General features: G+C 36.2%; 1 protein-coding gene across 3 annotated transcripts in view; it reads left to right on the top strand.

Annotated features, from left to right (window-relative positions):
* Window positions 1-26,495, top strand: part of LOC150076723 (ADP-ribosylation factor-binding protein GGA1-like) — a 303,671-nt gene that overhangs the window by 207,888 nt on the left and 69,288 nt on the right. For all 3 annotated transcript variants that reach the window (XM_090385588.1, XM_090385589.1, XM_090385590.1), the window contains one exon: window positions 20,480-20,733. In XM_090385588.1, the coding sequence (XP_090241714.1) occupies window positions 20,480-20,733 (254 nt within the window). The remainder of the gene's footprint in view (window positions 1-20,479; window positions 20,734-26,495) is intronic.

Consider the following 26,495-nt stretch of genomic DNA (forward strand, 5'->3'; position numbering starts at 1 on the left):
AGCGTGATTTTGAAAGTAATTAATACCTAGTGCCCATAGATTTAACATTCGTAACTTGCCACCATTGTCATACAATACAACATATACCCCAAACTAGATAGCGTAAGATTTAACATATAACTAGATGGCAAGTACAGTAATATCAATTAATCAGTAAAATTTACTAATTAAATTTAATTGTCAATTAAATTGTACTTTTTTAACCAAATACATATAATGACCTAGTTTTTACAAACGTAACATTATAAATTAATACATAACTTGAGGAGATAAGAAAGGCATATAACATAACTCGGAGATAATATTTGATACTGAACTACATATATATAGTGTTTTAACTGCATTGGGATATAAGTTGCGGTACCTCCGTAACCAGGTGGGCAGGAGCAGCAGTGCATGGCACACACTTCTTGATTAGACCGGGGTTTGAGCCCATAACCACCAAATATGGAGGATGCGGAAAGATCAGCGAATGAACACCACATATCCCTGAAGCAATATGGCCTCAGTTGCTAATTCTCCTAAAAACCAAATAACAACAACTGTAATTTGCAAAACTTAAGCCTTTCTTCGTAAGAGCAACCCTTTGTTCCATTCACTAATCTTGTTGCCCTTCTCTATACTCATTCTAGCAGCTCTACATCCTTCTTAAAATGAGGCCTCCTACTGTTAATCTATTAGTCCTTGTATCCTCCCAAGCTAGCAGTTTACCGACCCACCTAACTCTGCCTCGATAGCATCAGCAAAAATTCTTACACCCTTTCTATTTAAGTGTATCTCATCCCTGTGGAAGCAGTCTCTTCTGTTAACAAGCACAGACCAGGCTGAAAAAAATTCTACTCCTTGAGCCTTGCACAATCTCTCCAGGGCCAAATTGATCGACAAGGCTGTCATCATATACTCCCTCCTATCGTGTCTGGGCAGAATTGCAGACACTTTCAAATTCAACCCTAACTCTCAGCTTTTTTTCAGCATTGTCTTGTACTTGTTAAGTAATTCTGCTGGTCTCCTACTCTTAATATCATTAGTGCCAACGTGTACAACAATATCACCCTTTGGGCCCTTAAAGGATGATATCTGCCGTACAACATCATCAACCTTTGCCCTTGGCAGACATACCCTGGTCCTGTTCCATCTATCATTTTTGCACAATATGTTCCCCGTTTCCCTGACAATAGAGTCACCTACAACCAAAACGGGGAAAATATTGTGCAAAAAGGATAGGTGGAACAGGACCAGCAGAGTATGTCTGCAGAGGCAAAGATTAATGACATTGTAGAGCAGATATCTTTTAAGGGCACAAAAGGTGATATTGTTGTACTCGTTGGCACTAATGATGTTAAGAGTAGGAGATCGGCAGAATTACTTAACAAGTACAGGTCAACATTGAGGTGTTGGTCAAAACTTCAAAAGCAGATATTCTTGGGATAACAGAGATGTGGTGTCACACAAATATAAGGAATGCAGAACTGGAATTTGGAGAGTACAATGGATAGAAGGATAGACAGAATAGGAAGGGAGGAGGGGTTATGCTTATTGGTTAAGAAACACATAAAATCTAAGGAAGTGCATCCAGTTGATGTTGGTGGACAATGCAATGTTGAGTCTGTTTGGTGTGACATAAGCACTGGGCAAGGAAAAATGAGAGTAGGTGTGTGTTATAGGCCTAATGAAACTGAGGAGTATAATGAGCAATTGTGCAGAGAAATAGTGGGCCAGTAAATTAGTGTCTTATAATTGGGGGATTTTAATTTCCCTGATATTGACTGGAATTTGCGGGTTGGTCACTCACACACTAGCAAGGCTTTTGTGGATTTATTCGATTATTGTTTTCTACAGCAGCATGTTCAGGAGGCAACTAGAGGGAGTAATACTCTTGATCTGATTAGTGATTCTTCATGCATTAAGAATCTGCAGATAAAGGAACCACTAGGTGGCAGTATTCACAGTGTACTGAAGTGGGATTTACTCAGAGGCAGCTACCATCAGGGGTAAAGGGAAGGGTTTTTGCTTTCATAAATGTGACTACGATGGTCTGAGACAGTATTTAAATTCTATAAGGTGGGACCAACTGATGATGTTACCAACAGCAAATTCAAAATGGAAAGCATTCTAAGAATTAATCTTGGAAGCTACTAGGCTTTCCATACCAACTAAGAAATATTGTTCAAGGTTTAGGTCTAAATGGATGTCAGATGAACTAATTTAGGCCTAAATGGATGTTAGATGAACTAATTACAACTAATTTTCTTCTCTGACACTAATGTGGCAGAGAATTAAAATGCATGGGATGCGTATAAATTAACAGGTGACACGGAAGACTATGATAGATATAAGCTGGTCTGTAACTAAATCACAAAGGAGGTTAAGCAGGCAAAGGCAGATTACGAGACATCTTTGGCAAAGGATGCAAAGCAAAACAGCAAAGAGTTTACTTATGTAAACTCTAGAAGGAAGGGAATAAATCAGATTGGTCCAGTTGATATCGATGGTTCAACTGTTGTTGAGCCTGCTCAGGTAGCTAAAAAACTAAATGAGTATTTGCATCTTCATTCACACATGAGGAATTATTCTGGGAGGGGAATGCCAGAGGTCAGTTAAACTCTTGCAGTGAGCTAGATGCTTTTGTAATAACTGAGAGCAAAGTGGAGGAGAAATTGTTGAAGATAAGAAAGGCACTTGGAGTGGATGGGATCTGTCCAGTTATATTAAAGGAGGCAGCAAAGGAAGTAAGCAAACCCTTAGCCATAATTATGAGAGCTTCCTTGGACACTCAGGGGAAGTACCCATCGACTGGAGATGTGCAAATGTGACCCCAATTCACAAAGGAGGATCAAAGTTTGACACAAGTAATTACAGACCTGTTAGTTTAACTTCTGTTCCAGGGAAATAAATGGTGGAACTGGTTAAAGAAGCATTGCAGGGTCATCTAGACAAGAATTCAGTTATAGCTCGGACACAGCATGGGTTTGTTAAGAAGGGGAGTCTTGTCTGACCGGTTTGATTGGATACTATGATGTGGTCACAAAGAAACTGAATACAAAGAATAATTTTAATATATATTTGGATCTTAGAAAAGCTTTTGATACTGTTGCACATGGAATACTGCTGCACAAATTGGAACAGTGTGGCGTGGAGGCAAATTACTGCTGTGGATAAAGGGATGGTTGAGGGGAAGAAGTCAGAGAGTGGTAATCAATGGATGCTGTTCTTCATGGACTAATGTTATTAGTGGAGTACCCTAGGGTTCAGTGTTTTGTCCATTCTTGTTTTCTGTATTTATTAAGGATATTGATGATGGTATGTCAATATACTGCTGCAACAGGATCTAGAAAAGTTGAGCAGATGGGTTGAGAGGTGACAAATGAAGTTTAACATTGACAAATGGAAAGTACTACATATGGGAAGCAGTAACCCCAGAGTATCGTATCAACTGTGTGGTACTACACTGACAGTGGTAGAGAGTGAAAAGGACCTGGGGGCAATTGTGCAGGCAGATATGAAGTTTTCTGAGCAGTGCAGACAGTCTGCAATAGTAGCTCGTGGTGTCTTGTCAATGATATACAGGAATTTTTCTAGCAGGGATAAGGAGGTGATTATCCCCTTGTATAAGGCAATGGTCAGACCACACCTTGAGTACAGTATACAGGTCTGGAGGCCTCATTTTAAGAAGGATGTAGAGCTGTTGGAACAAGTACAGAGAAGAGCAACAAGATTAGTGAATGGAACTATTTCATTCCACTCTTACGAAGAAAGGCTTAAGTTTTGCAAATTACTGTGTCTAGAGACTAGGCACCTGCGAGGTTATCTGATTGAGGAGTATATTGAATGGTTTGAGCATGCTCAATGTTGATAGGATTCTTCCTCTTTCTTAGAATAATCACCTGAGAGAGCATAAATTCAAATTGAGGAAAGACAGTTGTAGGATATACAGGGTGTTTCAGTTAAACGTTTCAGAACTTCTAAGAGGGGTAGGGTACATCCTGACAACTCGAAATCATATAGCAATGTGGGGTCGGAAATGCTTTCCTGAAGCGGTGTTGTACACAGAAGCACCATAAAGAAAAGAGACCGTAAGTGAGAAATCGTTTTAATAATACATGAAAAGAAGCAAAAGGTACATGGATTAAAGTAAGTGTTCGAAGTTTCTTCCACGGGCTACAATGCACGCCTCACATCTCCGACGCATGGACATCCGAACATTCTGGAATACTCCAGGCGAATTTCGAATTTCTTCGGCAGCTACTGCGATTCTTGCAACCAGCTCCTCAGCATTGTCAACAGGGGTGTCATAAACTAGCGATTTCATATGACCCCAGAAATAAAAATCAAGACATGATAGGTCGGGTGACCGAGCAGGCCAACGCACGGGACCACCACGTCCGATCCACTGTTGACCAAATGTGACATCCAGGTAGTTACGAACATCTCCGCTATAATGGGGAGGGGCTCCATCATGTTGGAACCACATTGTCTGTTGCGTCGATGCAGAAATCTGTTCATCTCTCAAAAGTTGTGGCAATACTTGCTGCAGAAAGATCAAGTAGATAGGTCCGGTTAGACGACACGGTAACAGGTAAGGTCCGATGAGGTGATCTCCCATAATACCGGCCCATACATTGACCGAAAATCGAATCTGTGCTGCACGACGTCGTATTGCATGCGGGTTCTCGACCGCCCAGATATGGTCGTTATGCATGTTGAAAATTCCTTCCCTTGTGAAGGATGCCTCATCGGAAAACAACACTTCAGCAGGAAAAAGGGGATTTGTAGCACATTTTCCAAGGTACCACTGTGCGAAAGCAATACGAGGTTGAAGAAACTTCGAACACTTACTTTAATCCATGTACCTTTTGCTTCTTTTCATGTATTATTAAAACGATTTCTCACTTACGGTCTCTTTTCTTTTTATGGTACTTCTGTGTACAACACCGCTTCAGGAAAGCATTTCCGACCCCACATTGCTATATGATTTCGAGTTGTCAGGATGTACCCTACCCCTCTTAGAAGTTCTGAAACGTTTAACTGAAACACCCTGTATGTGTGGAAGTTTGCCTTTAGCCAGAAGGTGGTTGATTATGGAACAAACTTCCATCTGTCGTTGTAAATGTTGATAGCTTAAATAGATTCAAGGCAGAACTAGACAAACATTTTGAGCGATTGGATGGGTGAAATGAGAAGGGTGTGTGTGTGTGTTTTTTTTTTTTTTTTTTTTTTCCTTTTGCTGATGCTACATAAGCTTGCTTTCTTCCATCATGTGCCTTTGCTAATTAATAGACATATTACTTAATACAGCATTCATTTTCTCACTCATTTATTAGGCAAATTTTATAACAGTAAAAATTAATTCATTTACATGTGATATTTGAATGAATAATTTAATAATTTTATATTATTTTTTACAATGAATTCAAAATTTCTCACATTTTTCTGGAAGATTCATACTTTGTAGTTGTGATTTTTTATGATTACATGTATATATGCTTTTTACCAACTTTGATTCCACATTCACAATCTATTAAATAATTATACGTTGTTAATAAGGTCATTTTTTGCATGATCTTTACACACTGTTCAATGTTTCACTCCTTGGATATTTTGAAAATTCTGAAATTGTTTTTTCTTTTCGACATTTTTTGCATACTTTTTTTTTTTTTTTTATTTAATTTCCATAAGATTTCTTACATGTAAATCTGTATTTATTTCTGTTTCTTCAAATAATTTTTTTGTACTTTTCTTTTACATTCATATAAAGTAATTTCTATGTTTTTGAGTATTTTTTTTTCGATTTATAATATTTATTTTGATATTTTCGATTAAAGGTTTTACAATAGGGATGAGACGAGTTGAATCCACCTTCATTTTTATCTTGCCCACATTTTGCACAGAATTTTATTTCCATTTAGGAAAGAAACATTTTTTTTTTTTTATAAATGAAGAAACTTGAAAAGAGACTAAATGCAATTGGTCAATTTCAATAAACTCCAACTAAAAAATTAAAAGATTTAAGTGAAAATACTCCTTATCAAGTAAAACAATTTGAAAGAATTCAAACAAAATATGGCATTAAAGCAGTTGTAACTTTAACTGATAATGAAAATACTCTTAAAGTATTTTTACCAGATAATTGACTAAAGAAATAACTAAAGATAATATTTCATCATTTAATAATAATAAAATGAAATTAATTTATGAAGGTATGAAAGCTATTGAAAATAAATAAAGGTTATTCATCAAATTTGAGTTTAAAAAATAACAAAATTTTATATTATTTATTAAAAGAAATTCAATGAATAGTTTCAGTAAAAAATATATTTTATAGTTATTTGCACTTAAACTCATGTTATTTTTCTTAAAAATGTAAATAATTTATTATTTTTATTTTTTAGCTTATTTTAGGAGGGTGAACAATTTTAAAGGAATAGGGGATATTTTTAACTAAAAAGTGCATTTGAAAGCAGATTATTGCCATTAGAAGTGCAAATAGTTTATTTATTATTTATTTTTTTTTTTAGGGAAATGAACTATTTTTAAGGCAAAATTGGATGTTGTTAGAGCATTAGTAAAAGTGTATTTATAAAAATTGTCCTAGAACTTTTCCATTTTATATCTCCATGCTACTTTCCTCTCTTCTAGCTTGATAAAATATTTTGCTTGTTGCTTTTAAATGTTTGAAATAATATTTGAAAAGCTGAACATGACTCTTCATTCAAATGTGCCTTGCATCCATTTACTAAGGTAATTACTCTTAGATGTGTCAAAGAATGTAAAATCCTAGGGGCTCACATCTGGTGAGTATGGGATTGGCACACCCAGAGTCCTGAGCTGGATATCACCATTCTTCTCTTTCTTGGTGATTCCCTTCTTCTCTTTCTCAGGATAATTCAGAATTTAATTTTTTTTTTTTTTTTGGCTGATGCAGCATAAGCCGCAGACTTTCCTGTACCATACAGCTAATAATAATAATAATAATGTGTAAATTTGTTATACCAATAGTTGTTGCATCTTCCACTTCCATTTTGGAAGTTGATTAGTAAAGTAAACTGAATGAGAAGGATGATTCAGACTTAGTAGTTTTAATCCTGTGATTAAGGTGAGTCTAAAAAACAAGAGAAAATGCTTCTCTTTTTTTCATTGAGGGAGTCATTGAAAAATGAGAAAATTTTTCAGTGACTGTGCTCAAATGGAAGGTAGTACAAATTTCATCAGTTGGCAGTGCAAACTATCAAATTTGATAGTTTTTGTGCACTAATTTCCAGTACTTTTCAATATCATTGAAAATAAAGAAATACACAAGGCAAATGGATGTTTTGCAGTAGTCAGCCTATCAATTTCAGAGTGAGAACCTATCAGAAACTATTATAAATTAAGGAAAATTTGATAGTCAGTTGTTCTTTGTTGGAGAACTGAGAAGGCCTGACATAGCAGAGTGGTCAGGAGTGCGAGTGCAATAGTACATGCTCTTTGAATGGACCGAGGTTCAAACCCATGACTGCTAAATACGATTAACATTTGTATTGATTGATTGATTTATCGTAAATTCCACTGACCTGGTAGTCGTGCCGGAGTGTAAACAAGAAATGTAGAGGGAAATTTGAAAAATAAATTATGTTTAGCATTTTAATGATTTTCCATAGCAGTGCTGGGTGCGAGAGGATATTTACCATGGTTGGGGGGGAATGCTAAACATGACTTCAGAAGAAAACCTTTAAAATGCTTTTGACAGCCAAGGTTTATTTTGAAAACGGCAAAATGTAAAACACTAACTTCCTTGAAACACACAGCTGTCTAACAGATAATCCAAACAGGAATGTATAGACAGAAAAATCCTGAGTACCATTTGAAAGCATATTATACTGATAAACAGTCCTATGGCTGTGTCTTAATATAAAATGTATATATTGTCATGAATTTAATTTCATTGTCAACATCTAGATTTTAAAAATATACTTTCTTCCTAGTTTTATTTGATAAAATTACGAAATCTCAACCTTTTGAAAGTCAAAAGTTTGACAGCTATGTACATGAAGTTCTTATTTCTTGCATATAACTTTAGTTGAGCACACTAGTACATTACAAATATTGCTTCCTCTGTATCTGAAAAACTTGGTTTTCTCTTTCGCTTTCAACGTTACTTTTCTTCCAAACAGCTAATTTAGAGTGAACTTTACGCCAAACAGAGTGTTTGGCATAAAGGTCTTCTAAACAAGCTTCCATTTTATGGTTTGCCAACTGTTTTTTGTAATTGGTTATCCGGTTTTCTCTCTGATCGCTCACTGTGAGTGATGGTAGATGGCTCTCTGTCTTCTAACTTCTCCACTAATGCTGGTGTCCCCCAAGGTCCAGTTCTTTCCCACTCTTTTCCTCTTGTATATTAATGACCTTCTTCCATTAACTGAAATCCTATCCATAGTACCTATAATAGCACATTGCATTCCGCTTTCCATTTTGAGAAACCTTACCCTGCTCAATCAGCTTCAACTGCTCGAAAGTCTGCTACCAATTTCTTAAATGCCGATCTTCGGGTAATTCTCCCGTGGGGCAAAGACAACTTAGTTGATTTCAACCCTTCTAAAACTCAGTCTTGTCTTATAGCTCCCAAAAAGGATTCTTCCGCTCCTATGCTTATCTTTCGTGACACTCGGATTTCTAGGCAAAATTATATATCTCTTTTGGGGATTACCCTGACTTCTAATCTCTCTTGACACAAGCACATTACAAATATTGCTTCCTCTGCATCTAAAAAATTTGGTTTTCTCTTTCGCTCTCAGTGTTACTTTTCTTCCAAACAGCTGTTCACTCTGTACAAATCGCAAATCTGCCCTACCATGGAATATTGTTCCCACATCTGGGGCGGTGCCCCCAAAACCTCTCTCAGGCTTCTAGATTCCATTCAGAAGAGGGCAGTTAGGTTAATTAATGATTCCTCTTTAACAGAGTCTCTCCACTCTGTCTCATAGACATACTGTTTCTGCTGTATGCCTTTTCTACAGATACTTTTATGGCCACTGTTCTTTTGAATTGGCTTCTATAATTCCCGCTCTCTCTTTCAAAACAGTCCAAACACTGTTTTGAAATCCACCCAACATCCATTTACTGTCTAACTTCAAACTCACAGAACCAACTTTTCATCTTCCTCGTTTATTCATTCAACTGCCGTTTTCTGGAACAACCTTCCTTCTTACATATTTCCTGAAAATTATAGTCTACAGAAGTTCAAGTCTAATGTCAACAAATGTCTTCTCAACCTTCAACCCAAGCATGGTACTAAGTACTATAGGTTTTAATACCTCTCATGTATGGAATTTTCACAAAAAAAAAAAAAAAAAAAAAACTAATTCCAGTAAAGCATGGTCGCTTATTTTACTGTAATAGTCAGATACTAGAAATATTATTTGTAGGCATTAAAAGTTTTTTCTTATTTTTATTAAAATAATTTTATAAATAGTAAAGACTTTCTTAAAAAACTTTTTTTTTTTTTTTGTACTCATCATTATCACATCATCATCAGCCATTTTTGATCTTCTCTGGCTTAAAATCTCTCTACCTCATTGTGTCAAATTCATCTGTTGTCTCTACCGTTCCCCCAACTCCACTAATCACTTGGAACTCTTTGACTTCCTCTCTTTGCAACTTGACTTTCTCCAGTCCAACTTTCCTAACAGTGAGGTAATTTTCCTTGGTGATTTTAATATTCACAACTGCAGCTGGCTTCCGTTTTCTAGTCACACCGACCCAGCAGGTTGAGATGCTGAGGCTTTTGCAATTACTAATGACCTAGCACAGATTGTTCATTTACCTACGAGAATACCGGACAATCCTAATCATACAGCCAGTACGCTTGATCTTTTTCTCACAAACAACCCTTCTAAGTACACGGTCGAAGTGAGAGGTCCTTTAGGCACTTCAGATCACAACTTGGTGATTGTCTCTTCTACAATGGAACCTTTATCTCATGGCTATTCCCAACCTCGTGTTGTTTGGCATTACAAGAATGCAAAATGGGATTACCTGCGAGACTTCTTTTCTTCTTTTCCTTGGTCGGATTACTGTTTCAAAACTTCTGATATCAACTTTTGCTGAGATTGTGTCAGTGAAATTATTTTTGCAGGAATGGAATCCTTTATCTCACACTTCACTTTAAAATCTCATCCTTTATCTAAACCTTGGTTTTCCAATAAATGTGCTAAGTCTGTTCAAGAGAAGAATGTTGCAGGCGAAGGCGGATTACGAGAAATCTTTGGCAAAAGATGCTAAGAAAAACAGCAAGGATTTCTTTACTTATATAAACTCTAAAAGGAAGGGGATGAATATGATTGGTCCACTTGACATCGATGGTTCGACTGTTGATGATCCTGCTCAGATAGCAAACAAACTGAATGAGTATTTTGCATCTACATTCACACGTGAGGAATTATTACAATTTGAAAATGGAAGAAGGTTATCAAATTGTAGCAGTGTGCTTAATGATTTTGTAATAACTGAGAGCAAAGTGGAGGAGAAATTGTTGAAGTTAAACATAAGAAAGGCACCTGGGCTGGATGGGATATATCCAGTTATTTTAAAGGAGGCGGCAAAGCAACTAAGCAAACCCTTAGCCATAATTATGAGAGCATCCTTGGACTCAGGGGAGGTTTTCATGGACTGGAGATGTGCAAATGTGTCCCCAATTCACAAAGGTGGATCGAAGGGTGACACGAGTAATTACAGACCAGTTAGTTTAACTTCTGTTCCGGGTAAAATAATGGAGTCGCTGGTTAAAGATGCATTGCAGGATCATCTAGACAAGACTGCAGCAATAATTCAAACACAGCATGGGTTTGTTAAGGGAAAGTCTTGTCTGACAAATTTGATTGGTTATTATGATGTGGTCACAAAGGAACTGGATGCAAAAAATAATTTTGATATCATATACTTGGATTTCAGGAAAGCTTTTGACACTGTTGCGCATGGAAGACTACTGTACAAATTGGAGCAGAATGGTATTAAGGGTAAGTTGCCACAATGGATAAAAGGATGGTTAAGTGGGAGAAGACAGAGGGTGGTAATCAATGGGTGCTGCTCTTCGTGGACTAATGTTATTAGTGGAGTCCCACAGGGTTCGGTGTTGGGTCCACTGTTGTTTTGTGTATTTATCAATGATATTGATGAAGGTATATCAGGCTTAATGTCGAAGTTTGCAGATGATACAAAGGTTGGCAGGGTTGTTAATGACAGTAATGGCAGTGTGCTACTGCAACAGGATCTAGATAATTTGGGCAGATGGGCTAAGAAGTGGCAACTGAAGTTCAACCTTGACAAATGCAAAGTACTGCATATGGGTAGAAGTAAGCCCAGAGAAACGTACCAACTGTGTGGTACTACACTTAAGGTGGTAGAAAATGAAAAAGACCTGGGAGTAATTGTGCAGTCAGATATGAAGTTTTCTGAGCAGTGCAGACAGGCTGCTAGGGCGGGTCATGGGGTTTTGTCAATGATATATAGGAATTTTGCTAGCAGGGAAAAGGAGGTGATTGTCCCTCTGTATAAGGCAATGGTCAGGCCACGCCTTGAGTACTGCGTACAGGTCTGGAGGCCTCATTTTAGGAAGGATGTAGATTTGTTTGAGCGTGTACAGAGAAGAGTAACACGATTGGTGAGGGGAATGAAGGGATTCTCTTACCAAGAGAGGCTTAAGTTCTGCAAATTGCAGTGGCTGGAGACTAGGCACCTGTGCGGTGATCTGATTGAGGTCTATAAGGCCTTGAATGGGTTGAGCACGCTGAATTCTGATGGGATCCTTCCACTTGTTCAGATTACCAACCTACGGGGACATAAGTTCAAATTAAGAAAGGACAGATGTAGAATAGATGTGCGGAAATTTGCCTTTAGCCAGCGGGTGGTTAATTGCTGGAACAAACTTCCATCTGTCGTTGTGGAAGTTGATAGGTTAAATAAATTTAAGGAGGAACTGGACAGGCATTTGGAGCCAATGGTGTGATTTTTTTTTTTTTTTTTTTTTTGGCTGATGCTGCATAAGCTCCTACACTTGCTTTCTTGCATCATATGCCACTACTACTACTATATCGTAATTGGCTTATTTCTAATTTTTCAGTTTCATTTTCTGCCTACACCAAAGCCCGCAACAATTGTAAAGCAGTTATTAATCAGTCCAAACTAGAGTTTGAACAGGCTAAGAGTAGAAAACTTGCTTCTTGCCCTAATGGTAGCTGAGCATTCTGGTCTCTTGCCAAAGCTATTGGCCGCAACTTTTGCCTGTCTCTGCTCCCATCTCTGTCCAAACCAGATGGTTCTGTTGTCACTTCAGCCAAGGATAAAGCTGACCTTCTAGCATTCCATTTTTCTTCCAGCTCATGTATTAATGATCTTGGTAAAACACCTCCCACCATTCCCAACACGCTCCATTCAATGCCTCCTGTGGTCTTCCGTCAAAAGGATATCAGAAGGATTTTGATGAATCTTAATGCTAAGAAAGATCCAGGTCCTGATGGTATTTCTCCACTTGTTCTCAAAACCTGTGCTCCTGAACTTACTCCCATTCTTTGTCCCCTTTTTTCACTTTCTTATTCTAAAGGTGTTTTTCCTTCTGCTTGGAAATTTGCTCATATTCAGCCAGTTCCTAAAAAGGGTGACAAATCCCTCCCATCCAATTATCGTCCCATTGCAATTACTTCTCCTCTTTCTAAAGTAATGGAGAAATCAATTAACCGCCAACTCTTAAACTACCTAGACACCTTCTGTCTGATCAACGATCGCCAGTATGGATTCCGTCAATGTCGATCCACTGGTGATATTCTGGCATATGTTACCCATTTATGGACTAATTCAATAGAAAGGTTCGGTGAAACACAAGTAGTTGCTCTTGACATCTCAAAGGCTTTTGATCGTGTTTGGCATAAAGGTCTTCTAAACAAGCGTCCATCTTATGGTTTGCCAACTGTTTTTAGTAATTGGTTATCCAGTTTTCTCTCTGATCGCTCACTGGGGGTGATGGTAGATGGCTCTCTGTCTTCTAACTTCTCCACTAATGCCAGTGTCCTCCAAGGTTCATTTCTTTCCCCCACTCTTTTCCTCTTGTATATCAATTACCTTCTTCCATTGACTGGAAATCCTATCATTAGTTTTGCCGATGATAGCACATTGCATTCAACTTTCCATTTTGAGAAACCTTGTCCTGCTCAATCAGCTTCAACTTCTCGAAAATCTGCTACCAATTCCTTAAATGCCGATCTTCAGGTAATTCTCCAGTGGGGCAAAGACAACTTAGTTGATTTCAATCCTTCTAAAATTCAGTCTTATCTTATATCTCGGAAAAAGGATTCTTCTGCTCCTATGCTTATCTTTGTGACACTCCGATTTCTAGGCATGATGATATATCTCTTTTGGGGATTACCCTGACTTCTAATCTCTCTTGGCCCGAGCACATTACAAATATTGCTTCCTCTGCATCTAAAAAACTTGGTTTTCTCTTTCGCTCTCGGCGTTACTTTTCTTCTAAAAACAGCTGCTCACTCTGTATAAATCGCAAATCCGCCCTGCCATGGAATATTTTTCCCACATCTGGGGTGGTGCCCCCAAAACTTCTCTCAGGCTTCTTGATTCCATTCAGAAGACAGTAGTTAGGTTAATTAATGATTCATCTCTAACAGAGTCTCTCCACTCACTTTCTCATTGACGTACTGTTTCTGCTGCATGCCTCTTCTACAGATACTTCCATGGGCACTGTTCTTCTGAATTGGCTTCTATAATTCCCGCTCTCTCTTTCAAAACAGTCCGAACGTGTGCCGCCACCAGCCAACATCCATTTACTGTCCAACTTCAAACCCACAGAACCAACTTTTCATCTTCCTCATTTATTCATTCAACTGCCGTTTTCTGGAACAACCTTCTTTCATACGTATTTCCTGAAAATTACAATCTACAGAAGTTCAATTCCAGTGTCAACAAATATCTTCTTTCGTCTTCTCAACCTCCAACCCAAGCACAGTACTAAGTACTATAGGTTCTAATACCTCTCGTGTTTGGGGTTCACATAAAAAAAAAAAAAAATCCACTGCAGGATGAAGGCCTCTCCAGCACCTTTCCAGTTCCTTCTGTTTTGAGCACTGGCCATCCATTTACTACCCAAAAACTCATGAATTTCATCTATCCATCTCCACCTTTGTCTTCCAGGTTTTCTTCTAGCTCCTCTTGGGTACCATTCTGTTATTTTCTTAGTCCATCTGTCATCATGTCTTCAAGCTATGTGGCCTGCCCAAGACCATTTTAGTTCTTTAGATTTTTGATAAGAATGTCCTTTACTTGAGTTTGCTGCCTAATCCATGTGTTTCTCTTCTTATCTAACAGTCTGATTCCCAATATAATTCGTTCCATTCTTCGCTGTGTAGTTCTCAGCTTCTCTTCCATTCTTTTGGTGAGTGCCCAAGTTTCACTTCCATAAGTCATGGTGGGGAGTATACATTGGTTCATTATTTTACGTTTCAGACAAACTGGGATATTGCTCTTCAGTATGTGACTATATTTCCTGAATGCTATCCATCCAAAATTTATTCTTCCCTTGACTTCCAGCCATTTATCATTATTACAGCTAATAACTTGTCCCAGATAAGTATATGACTCCACCTTTTCGATTACTGCTCCTTCAATCATTATTTCCCTTTCTGTGGCATACTTGTTCATCATTACTTTTGTTTTAGCCATATTCATCTTTAGTCCAAAATCCTTACTAACTGTGCATAACTGATTAAGATTTTCCTCTAATTCTTTGGGATCGTGGCTTATGACCACAATGTCATCTGCAAATCGTAAATGGTTTAGGTACTCTCCGTTCACATTGACTCTTTTCTGCGACCAGTCTAATCTTCTGAAAGCTTCCTCAAGGGCAGCAGTAAACAGCTTCGGAGAAATTGTGTCTCCTTGTCGAACTCCTTTCTCGATTTTAAATTTCCTACTGTCTTTGTCTAGTCTAATAAAGGAGGTAGCACTCTCATATTTTCTTCAAAATCATAATATATGGGGTATCTATGCCTTGTCTTTCCAGTGCCCGAAACATTACCCTATGCTGTATGGAGTCAAATGCCTTTTCATAATCCACAAATGACAGCCATAATGGTGTTTTATATTCATTTGCTTTCTCCATTAGCTCTGATATTACGTGAAGGTGATCCATAGTTGAGAATCTTGTCCTAAAACCAGCTTGCTCTTTCGGTTGATTCTCATCAAGTATTCTTTCTAATCTGTTAGTAATGACCCTTGTGAACAACTTGTAGATGTAGGATAACAAGCTAATTGGTCTATAATTTCCAATTTCTGATTTATCTCCTTTCTTATGCAGCAAACTATGATTGCATTATTCCACTGCTTAGGCGTCACACCTTTTCTAATGCACTTTGTGAAGAGCCTTGCCAGTTTTTGTATTATGTCTCTTCCTCCCAATTTTAACAACTCTACAGTAACTTCATCTTCCCCCGAGGCTTTCTGATTCTTCATTTTCTTCAGTGCATGTTCTACCTCATCAGGAAGAATATCGGGTATGTTGTATGTGTTGCTACTTTGCAATCCATCTTCCCCACTGCTGGCATCAATCCCTCGCTCCTTGTATAATTCTCTATAGTAGTCTTCTGCTATTTGAATTATGCTTTCTCTGCTGTTTATAAGTACACCATCGCTATTCTTCAGTTTCAGTATCATTTGTCTTTCTGTATTACTGCTCATGGCTGCTGATTTAAATCCTTTGTTTTCCCTTAATGCTTGTTCTACTTTTCTTGTGTTAAATCTTCTTATGTCCTCTCTGAGTCTCTTTCTAATGGCTTTGCATAACTCAGTATACTCAATTTTCTCCCTGTCAGTGTTTTTCTTGCTCTTCATTTGTCGTCTTCGGTTCATCATGACAAGTGTTTCTTGACTAATTTTTTCTTCTTTGGATTTCCTTTTCCCTATAGGTTTCTTGGGCTTTATCACTTTCAGAAAGTTGTAAGATTCCTCATTGATATCTTGGTCCTGAGCAGTCTGCAAAAGCTCAAACTTGTTCTTAAGTTCCAGTACATACTGCTTTTTCTCCTCATCTGTTATCTCAAAGACCTTTGTATTATTTACTCAAGTCAGTTTTTTCCTTTCCTTTCCTACATCTATATCAAGTGTACATCTTACCATTCTGTGATCACTTCTAACATTTACCTTATTCAGGACACTAACATCATTCACAATATATCTTCTGTTAGTGAGGATGAAGTAGATTTCATTAGTTGTTAATCCATTTGGACTCTTCCATGTCCACTTTCTGTTCACCTTTTTCTTGAAAAAAAGTGTTCATTACTGACAGTCCTTGAGATTCTGCAAATTCCACAAGTCATTCACCTCTTTTGTTTCTTTCACCAATTCCAAAATTTCCTATAGTTCCTCTTTCTGCGCTATTTTGCCTTTTTCCAACCTTAGTATTGAAGTCCCCCATAATAATAGTGTAGTGGGTTTTCTGCTCATCTAGAAGACTCTCAGTTTACTCAGTTGTACACATGATAAGGTATATTTTACAGCTTTGTAAGCAGTAATGATTTTATACTTGTTACCATCAGTCAATTAATTGTTTATAGTTTTTCTAACTTGGAAACAGAATATCATTAGAATGAGCAAGAGAGTGTGTGTTGTAAAAATATAGGTGTTGTGTGTATATATGATTTTATTGGTAGCTAGTTTTAAAAAAATTAATTTGTATTACAGCTGCCTGTTAATATTAAAAATAACATTTTATTTGTGAAAATGGAAGTACAAGTTAAGATGTACTTGTAAAGTTGTGTAATTTGAAACTAATGGTTAAATATTTCTGTTATTAATAATGCTGTGTATATATATATATATATATATAGCGAGCAAATAGAATACGTGAACAGAATTTATAAATAACTAAACAATAGAATCTAGGAGCGAGAGAAATACTAAAAATACTAAAAGGAGAAGAGCTGATTAATGCCATCAAAAATAACATGATAAAACATTACATCAGTCTTAATATGTTAAAAGCAAGTAATAGGTTAAAAGCAAGTAATAGATAAGTTAGTGGCAACAGAACGCTATACTAGCCATTACTGGTCCTTAGTTCAAACCTGGAAAGGATACATATAAATAGAATAGAGTAGAGAAAATAATATAATATAATAGATAAATCATAAAGGTAGAAGATAACATAAATAAGTATGGTATGTTAATTATAGGAGATAGTAACACAATGAAAGGGACTTTTTCAAGGGCTAACCCTTTCAATGTGTCCTCCTATAATTAACTGAGCTATCAGTTTCTGATATCATCTGCCTGTTAAACGTTGCCGAATGGTGATAAAAGATATCATTGGGGTGGAAGGTTTAAGTTAAAGTTAAACAAAAAGAATTTTGTGGTAGTTAACAATAGGTGGAAATTTGTGGTAGTTAACAGGCTAGATGACTTTAGCCCGACCGATAGCTAAAACACAACGAAAAGTAGAGGCAATTGAGAACCAATAGCATCATATTAATGGGTGGTACAGTAGCTAAAGCTAAAAAAGGAGAACGGAAAAAGGGTTTAAGAAAAGGGATAGTACCTCAATCCCCCTCGAATTACTCTAATAGTTCATGAGGTAAGAAGAATAGAAAAAGACAGCACATAGATAAAAGTAGAGGAGAAGCAATATTGCAATTGTACGTCAGATTATACCGGGCGCGTAACTACCCGTCTCTTATAGTAAGAGATCCTGGTATTTCAATAGCATAACATAACATGGCAAATTTGGATAAAATATAAATTAGATAAAATAAAGGAAGCGAAGGAAGACAGGAAAGGCTAGTTCCTAATCACTTACTTACATCGTGGTACTTGGTGCATAGATAGTAGACCTATCTCGATGATGAAACAAGAAAAAACCACGTTGTAGTGCACGTGTTAATTTATATATGAAGATAATAGTGGATGTCAGCGCCCTCTTACTGACATGTAATTAGTTGTAGATTCATTATAATAGGCCCAAAATAAGCCAAAATAATAATGGCGCGCCCTCTGGTATTATTAGCGTATAGCATGAAGAGGCGAAAACTAGAATAGGATGAGCGGTTCTCATAAAAAGCCAAAGAAAAAGAAAACGAGAAAGAAAAAGAAAACGAAAAAGCTGGCTAAGGGGGGAAGCCAAGAATAAATTAATTACTGCCTCAGGAACAAATATAGGTACAACTTTTTCAATGAGTGTAAGCTATATTAATTTTGTTCCTGAGGCAGTGCCTAATAATGTACATATATACAGGCTCTTTTATCACCATTCGGCAACGTTTAACAGGCAGATGATATCAGAAACTGATAGATCAGTTAATTATAGGAGGACACATTGAAAGGGTTAGCCCTTGAAAAAGTCCCTTTCATTGTGTTACTATCTCCTATAATTAACATACCATACTTATTTGTTATCTTCTACCTTTATGATTTATCTATTATATTATATTATTTTCTCTACTCTATTCTATTTATATGTATCCTTTCCAGGTTTGAACTAAGGACCAGTAATGGCTAGTATAGCGTTCTGTTGCCACTAACTTATCTATTACTTGCTTTTAACCTATTACTTGCTTTTAATATATATATATATATATATATATATATAATCACTTGTTTTGGTATTGAATGTTTAAAATGACAATAGAACACAACTGTGAAAACTGCCAGTTTTGAATACTTGCTACAAAATGTAAAACTGAAGTATTGCTATTCATTTGTAATTGCATTGTTGGAAAGCTTCTCGATTACTACATATGTTTTTTCCTTTAATAATTTATTAAAGGGTAGTAATTAAATAAATAAAAGTAAATAAAAAAGGGTAGTAATCTGTAGTAATTGAAATGACTTTCAAGAAAAAGATTTATTGTTTTCAAGTTAAGAATCTCCAGTGTCTCATTTAAAGATAACTTGTCAATTTGCTTTTGTCAAAGAATATTAGAATCTTTGGTTGAAATGTTTTATTAACTTAACCAACCATATGTCAAAAAAAATACAAAATAATTTGTTAATTCATGTTTTCAAAGTAGTCTTTTTTAAGCTGTTGAGGTCCATATGTCAAGTGAGGCATTTTATTTAGATTTAGGCACAGATGACTATCTTTTTCTGTTTACTTTCCTTATATTATTTATTCTTGTTGAATGAAGAAATAAAGCTGTTATTTGCAAGACTGTACAGTCATTTAAATATAGAAAATTGGGTTTCTTAAGCTAAAAAGGAAATCCAAATAACTTATTTTTTTATGGAGCAGCTATATTTTCTTGGATATGAACCTGATGCTTTTGATTGACATGTTGAGTAGGCAAAAATGGAATAACAAAGTTTTTTTCTGCCCTAAAGAGATTGTTGTGATGTTTACTACTCATTGCTACATAATAATTCAGTGCTTTTTTCGTACATTCTTTCTCAGATCTTGTCATTCGGTTACTATATCAAAATTACATAAACATAGGAAACTTTTTCCTTTTTATCACATCCATAACATCAGATATTATATTTATCAGTAAACCAATTTTTGTATTCTAGAATAGAATCATTCCTTTAGCTGTCAACTGCATGCATTATGTTAATGTAATTTAGAATTTGAAAAAAAAAAAAAAAAAAAAAATTATTTCTATTAAAGTTACCACCATGTGAATTTTAATATTTCTTAATTATTTTAGATTTTGATCTACATTATTTGTATTAAAATTCAAGAAGTATGGATGTTATAGATATCACATCACTAATTGTTGGTATCATGCAATATGCCACCACACCCACTTGTTGGTATTGATTATTTAAAATAACAATAGAACACAACTCTTAAAACTGATAGTTTTGAATTCTTTCTGCATGTTGAAAAGGAAACATAAAACTGAAGTATATCTATTCATTTGTGATTGCATTTTTAGCACAGCTGACTTTGCTAAAAACAATTTAAACAAAAAAATTTGAAATAAATTTAAAGTAATAGAGAACAAACAATGTCATTTATGTAAAATTGCCGTATGTTATTTTTACTTTTTTTGAAACAGTATCCTGGATGTTGTTTGATATACACTTTATGCAATTGCTCACGTGATATCTTTCATTATTGTTACTCTATTGCACTGTAAAGTGCCTAAAAAAAAAATGTTAATTATTTCTTAACTCTCCCGCCCCCAGTAAAACTGAATGAGGACCTGGTACACAACTCAGGTTTCACCAATGCACATGTTTGCATGACTTTTTTTTTTGGCTCACTTGGTTGACTGATATAGAATGTTTCTTACTATCCTGTTTTCAGTGTTTTATTACTTTATATGCCACCTTTGTATTATCCATTATGCCAATTATTGTTACAGTCATTATTTCTAAATATACTGCAAAATAAATAATGCAGCTACTTTTGTATTGGATGTAATATTTAGGAAAATTTTATCTAGTGTGTGTGTGTGTGCAGTTATGCACATTTTGTTGTTTGCTATTGAAAGAATAACTTCCATTGCAGCACTCCACAGAAAATTCCCCTCAATCAACTTCAGAAACAACAGCAGCAGCAGCAGCAACAACAACAGCAGCAGCAGCAGCTGCCAGTACCTCATTCACCTCCATCTCATCATTCTGTATTAGATCCTTCAAGTTTTGCATCTGCTAGTGAATCTGACTCATTTTCCACAGACATAACCTCTTTGTCTAAGAGCCCTGTACATGAATTAATGAGTCTTAGTGAAGTTTCTGTTCCTATTGAAACCATCCAGCCAGGTAAGTGTTAGTTTTTGTTGCCAAGTTTTTTTTTGTTTTTTTTTTTACTTCTGTAATTTAAAGCACTTTCTAGTGTGAAAACAAAATGGTCACTTTGATAGTGAGGAGTCTGTATCTCTACTTTCTGGTATAACTTTTTAGATGGGACTATTAAATACTGAGACTCTGCACATGGCCATTATAAACCAAGTGCCACCTGTGAAACAAAGGCACAGCAGTTAACCTTTAACCTTTCCTAGCTGTCTGCCAAGTCATATTCCAACATGCTCATTCACTGTGCAGTGAGACAGGTTTTCATTACCTTATGTTTTTGCAATTTGCTGGAAACATGACAGACAAGAGAATCAAACAACGAATCAACCTCAGATTTTTAACAAAACTAAAGAAACCCATCAACTGAAAGTTAAGAGTTGTTACATGAAGTTTATGGGCAAGATACTATGTTAGGAGCTTGTTTGTTTGGATGACATAAAAGATTTTTAGAAGGAAAAGAGAATGTCGAACACTATGAACAACCAGGCCATCCAGTATCCATGAAAACTGAAGTCAATATGGACAAAGAAACAGTTACACAAATTTTAACTGAAAATTTAGGCATGAGGAAAGTGTGTGCCGAGAGGGCTAGCACACAACAAGCTCTCTGTTCACCTCTTTCTGGCCAAAAAACAAACCCTGTCTGTAAACATGCACCCTACTCACCAGTCCCTTGTGACTTTTTTCTCTTGTTTAAACTGAAAATGTATACATAAGGGAACCTATTTTCAGTACACTGAAGACATTCAGAAAAAAACGACTGAAGTGTTAAAGTGGCTTACAGAAGATGCCTTCCAGAAATGTTTCTGTGCTTGGAAGAAATGTGTGCAAGACCAAGGCAATTATTTTGAAGGGAATAACTTAAAACGTATGAAGTATTTCATTATATTTTATTGCAACAATCTCATTATTTAACAGACCCACCTCATATTTTACTTAACAATTTTTGTGAATACCTACTATTTGTAAATATAAGTTTATTAAAAGTATTATAATAAATAAAATACAGTATATGGTAGTGCTTCTGAAACCTTAAAGCCCAAATGCTTTTCAAATGAGATGCACTATGGTAATACATAATTTTACCCACATGAGAATTTGAAATGTAATTTTCTCTCTTCCCCCCCACTTCTTGAACTTAGATGTGTAAATAAATCTCTCCCCTTCTTCTCACCCCAAAAGTTGGTACATAATGACTTTAATTCTCTCAATGCCATCTCTCTTTGCCCCATGTGCTATGCAAGTTTTATTAGTGATCACATTGACTTTCTGAGTGCTGTACTAATATTTCTGTTTACATTTATTTCTTTGAGTTAAAAAAAAAAAAAAAAAAATTGGAAGCCCAAAAAGGAAGTTAATTAATAAAAACTAAGTAGTTTTTGTTGTTTTGTTTCTGTTTGTGTTCATATTAACCCTACTAACTTTAACCTTAAGCTTTGATGACCAAGTGGTACTGTTCTTGCCTCCATGCATTAGGGGTGATAATCTGAGAGAAGAAAGTTGCCCTCCCAGGACTAAAAGAGAAAAAAGTAACCCAAATCCTCCTCTTACTGCAGGTTCTTCATTGAAGAACCAACCTAATAGACAGCTCAAAAACATAGAAACAAGCCAAGTTTTTTATATCATCATCCATTCCAGAAAAATGTGGGTAAAATATCACTTTTTTTTAAAGATTTTGTAGAGATTATTTTGGCAATGTGCTTGTTGAAACCACATGTTCAAAGCACTGGGAATTAGTATTATAAGCAACAAACTCAGAGGAATACCAATTAAAGTAACTCCTCATACCTCCCTAAACACCTCAAGTGGAGTGATATCAGGATGGGGCCTGCTCCATGTCACTAAAGATAAATATGTAGTGAACTAAAACAACAGGGAGTAACATGTTAAATGCATAAAATCTTTGAATGGATTGAGCAATCTCAGTGCTGGTGGCATTCTTCCTCTCTCAGGTTTTACATAAATTCAAATTGATGAAGAATGGTTGCAGGATATATGTGGGGAAATTTGCCTTCAGCCAGTGTGTGGTTGATTGTTGGAATAAGCTTCCATCTGTTGTTGTAGAAGTGGGTAGTTTGAATAAATGCAAGGAAGAGCTAGACAAACTATCAGAGGCAATGTGATGTGGGAAGGGTTTTTTTGTTGTTGTTTTTTGGCCAATGCTTTATAAGCTTGCTTTCTTTCATCATTTGTCACTACTAATATTAACTAACAGTTAAAAGAGAAGGCAATATTATCCCAACCAGAAACCTTATTCTTGCTTACTTATCCTAGTTCAGTGGTCTCCAAAGTGGGGTGTGCAAGATGATCCATGGGGTGTGCAAAATAATCCTCAATAAAATCATGAGGGCTGTTTTCCACACTGATATATAATCTAGATATAATACATACCATGTAAATTATTTATAAATAAAACAAACATTAATGATTTCTTATTATTTTGTACTTGAACTTCAATTTAATTTTGTTTTTTATTTTTTTATTTGTGATTTTTTAAAATTATATTTGATTTTAGATATAATGCCGTCCATGTAAATTATTTATAAATAAAAAAATATATATTAAACTTATATATTTAATTTTTTTTTGGCATGTGCCCTAGTCCTTTTAAGTAAAATAAGGGTGCATGACCAGAAAAGTTTGGAGACCACTGTCCTAGATTGCCAAGTGTTAGAGCATATGCTATATACTTAATCCATTAATATGTTTTTAAGCAGCAAAAATATGGATACTCTAAAACAGTGCATAGAAGAACAACATCTACTGCCTGTTGACAGTCAGAATACCATGACACCATTGACTACACAGCCACAAAGCTAACCTATCCAAACTGCAGTAGTGAGCACCCAGCTTCTAGAACATGCCAACAGTTGAAGGTAGAAAAAAGTCATAACTTAAAAAACAGACAAAAATATCTCTTACCAAGCAAGCAAGGTGAAAAGGGGAAAAAAAAAAAAAAAAAAAAAAACAGGTTGTTTAATTTACCACCATGAATAAAACTTCGTATGCTAAAACTGCAACTAAACAATACTCATTAGGATGTTGTTGTTATTTGGTTTTTAGGAGCATTAGCAACTAAGGCCATATTGCTCCGGGGATATGTGGTGGTCATTCCCTGACCTTTCCGCATCCTCCTCCGTATTTGGTGTACTCATTAGGAACAGATATGACTGTTCCACCCTTCATGTACAGAACCTGCTGACAAACTAGAAAAAAGCAAGGAATATGCCAATTTCAGTTCCAACAAAAGACCAATCCTCATTGAAAATGCATGGCAGAGGAGAAACAATCAAGCTCTGTATCAGAAATTTTTGAAAAAACAGACTTTAAAAGCAAAGTAACAACTGATGACACTATATTAGAAATATTTACCAATGAGAACATGTGTATGAATGTATCCCACGAAAAGAGAAAACAAAACACATGGTCATATAATAGAAAGGACATTATACCAACATAATACCATTCTTGATGGTGGAACAAACACTTCAATTTTCCCTTCAATTTTCCAAACATTTCAATTTTCCCAATTACAGCTAGTAGGGGATGAATGAAAATAGTCATTTGTTCCACCAATTTTCATTAGATAATTTCATAATCTATTGATTAATAATTGGTTATTTCAATAATTGGAATAATTTATCGACAACAAGAAAACTGAAGAGGTGGGAGGAAATAGTTCTGTTACCATTCTGTGTGTGTGCGTGTGCGTGCGTGCGTGCGTGCGCGCGCACTGAGTTAGCTTTGCATTAACAACACCTACTTAATACCTTATGGGGAAACCTTTTGCCTGTAATACAGCCCTTACATGTCTTGGCATGAACTTCAAGAATTTGCAAGGTGAATATTGCATAATCAGTTCAGTAATATCCACATATTATCAGGTGGATGACTGTAGTAATGAACGTCCTTTTCCAGTACATCCCAAACAATCTCATTGAGTTGAGATCGGGTCAATTGGATGGCCATAGGTGGATGTAGAATTCAATGTCATGCCCCTGAAACCATTTAGCAACCTGCCAGGCTTTGTGGCATGGTGCATTGTCTTGTTGATAGATGACAGAGTTGTCTAGATACACTGTCATTATAGAGGAGTGTACTTGTTTTTAACAATAAGAAAGGCAGGCAAGCATTCTGTTGATTAACAGGGATCAGAGCAAGCAAACTGTTGATTAACAGGGATCAGAGGACCCAGGACATGCCATGGTCTTGTGTTGCATTTCTCAAAATGCAGAAGCCCTGAGTGCCAAGCATAGTGATTTGAGTGAAGTGACCTTTCAGCGAGTTATCTGGCATCCAATTATTATAAATAACATAATTAGAGAGGTGGCAAATGAAGTTTAACATTGACAAATGTAAAGTACTACATATGGGAAGCAGTAACCCCAGAATAACGTATCAACTCTGTGGTACTACACTGACAAAAGTGTAAAGTGTAAAGTGTTCATTGTCTAACGGCCCAAGGGGTTTCCCCCATCTCCGTGTTGTGTACTCTGTTTGTGAAACACAGAACACTGTGAGGGCCAGAGATTTTAAAAAGTGTAAGGTACATGTTTATGTTGTGTAGTGTCATGTTGTGTTGTTCCTCTGACCTTTTAGCCGTTGGGCCCCTAGTGGGACCCCCCGTTGCCCACACTTAACCCCGAGGAGGCAGGTCAGGCATAGAGGGATCGCATTAGAAGTAATTACTCTGGCAGGCCCTGCCACCTAATTTCCTAAGATTTCAGTGGCAAGGGCCTAAAAAAAAAAATAATAAAATAAAATAAAAAATAATAAAATAAAATAAATAAATAAAAAATATATATAAAAAATAATAATAATAATAAAATAAGATAAAAAAAATAATAATAAAAAAAATAAATAACAAAAAATAATAAAAAATAAAATAAAATAAAATGCATATTTAGTTAGAGTAGGGGTGAAGACTGAGGAAGGGGGGAACAGATAGAAATATGGGGATGATAGGGAAGGCAACCCCAGAAAGGTCAGTGGGGACTGGCCCCACCAGGAGAAACAAAGGGGGTAGCAGGGAGGGGATATTAAAGTGAACCAAGTTAGGATACCTGGTTCGGAATGCTAGTTGGCCAAGAAAAGAAGTTGACATCTAATGGCATGCCGGTGGCTTTTTTCAGTCTTTATCTAGGAGATTGTCTTATTGGTCACATCCGTGAGAGACAAGTCCAGAAGTATAAGAACCTTTTGTCTTTCTTAGATTGTCTTAATTTGTGGGTTGTCTCTATTCAAAGGTAGTTATTTGGTAGTTATCTTTGGTGGGTGACATTTTGGAGAATGTATAGTAGTTCACACCAATGATGGTAATGCTGGTCAAGTTTAGCTGCCTTGTTCCTGGTACCATCAGGGTCCCTGGGTTCATTTAGTAGAGGGTTATCATGTTGCTGCAATTAGTTGTCTTCTCCTCAAGAAAAGCTGCTGTGAGAGCTTGATACTCTTCCTTAGTATCCAGTAAGTGGTTTTCTTTGCCTTTTTGTATATAAGTCAGCTTTGTGATAAGCTGGCAGCGGAGGTCATCGTAGAGGGGGGACTCGTGCATGAGGTGATCCCAGTCCTCAATTCCTCCACAGGTGCATGTTGGGTCCTCTTCTAGGCCAAAGGTTGTTAGTTTTGCCTTTATTGAACCTGGCCGGTAAGCAAATACGTGGCATACAGGCCTGGAGAAAATCATAATGGGGATTTTGGATAGATTCTGCTAACATCTGGGATGAATCTCC

The sequence above is a fragment of the Mastigoproctus giganteus genome, chromosome 12 (genome assembly GCF_048544385.1).
Source record: "Mastigoproctus giganteus isolate SK-2022 chromosome 12, ASM4854438v1, whole genome shotgun sequence".
NCBI classification, from domain to species: Eukaryota; Metazoa; Arthropoda; class Arachnida; order Uropygi; family Thelyphonidae; genus Mastigoproctus; species Mastigoproctus giganteus.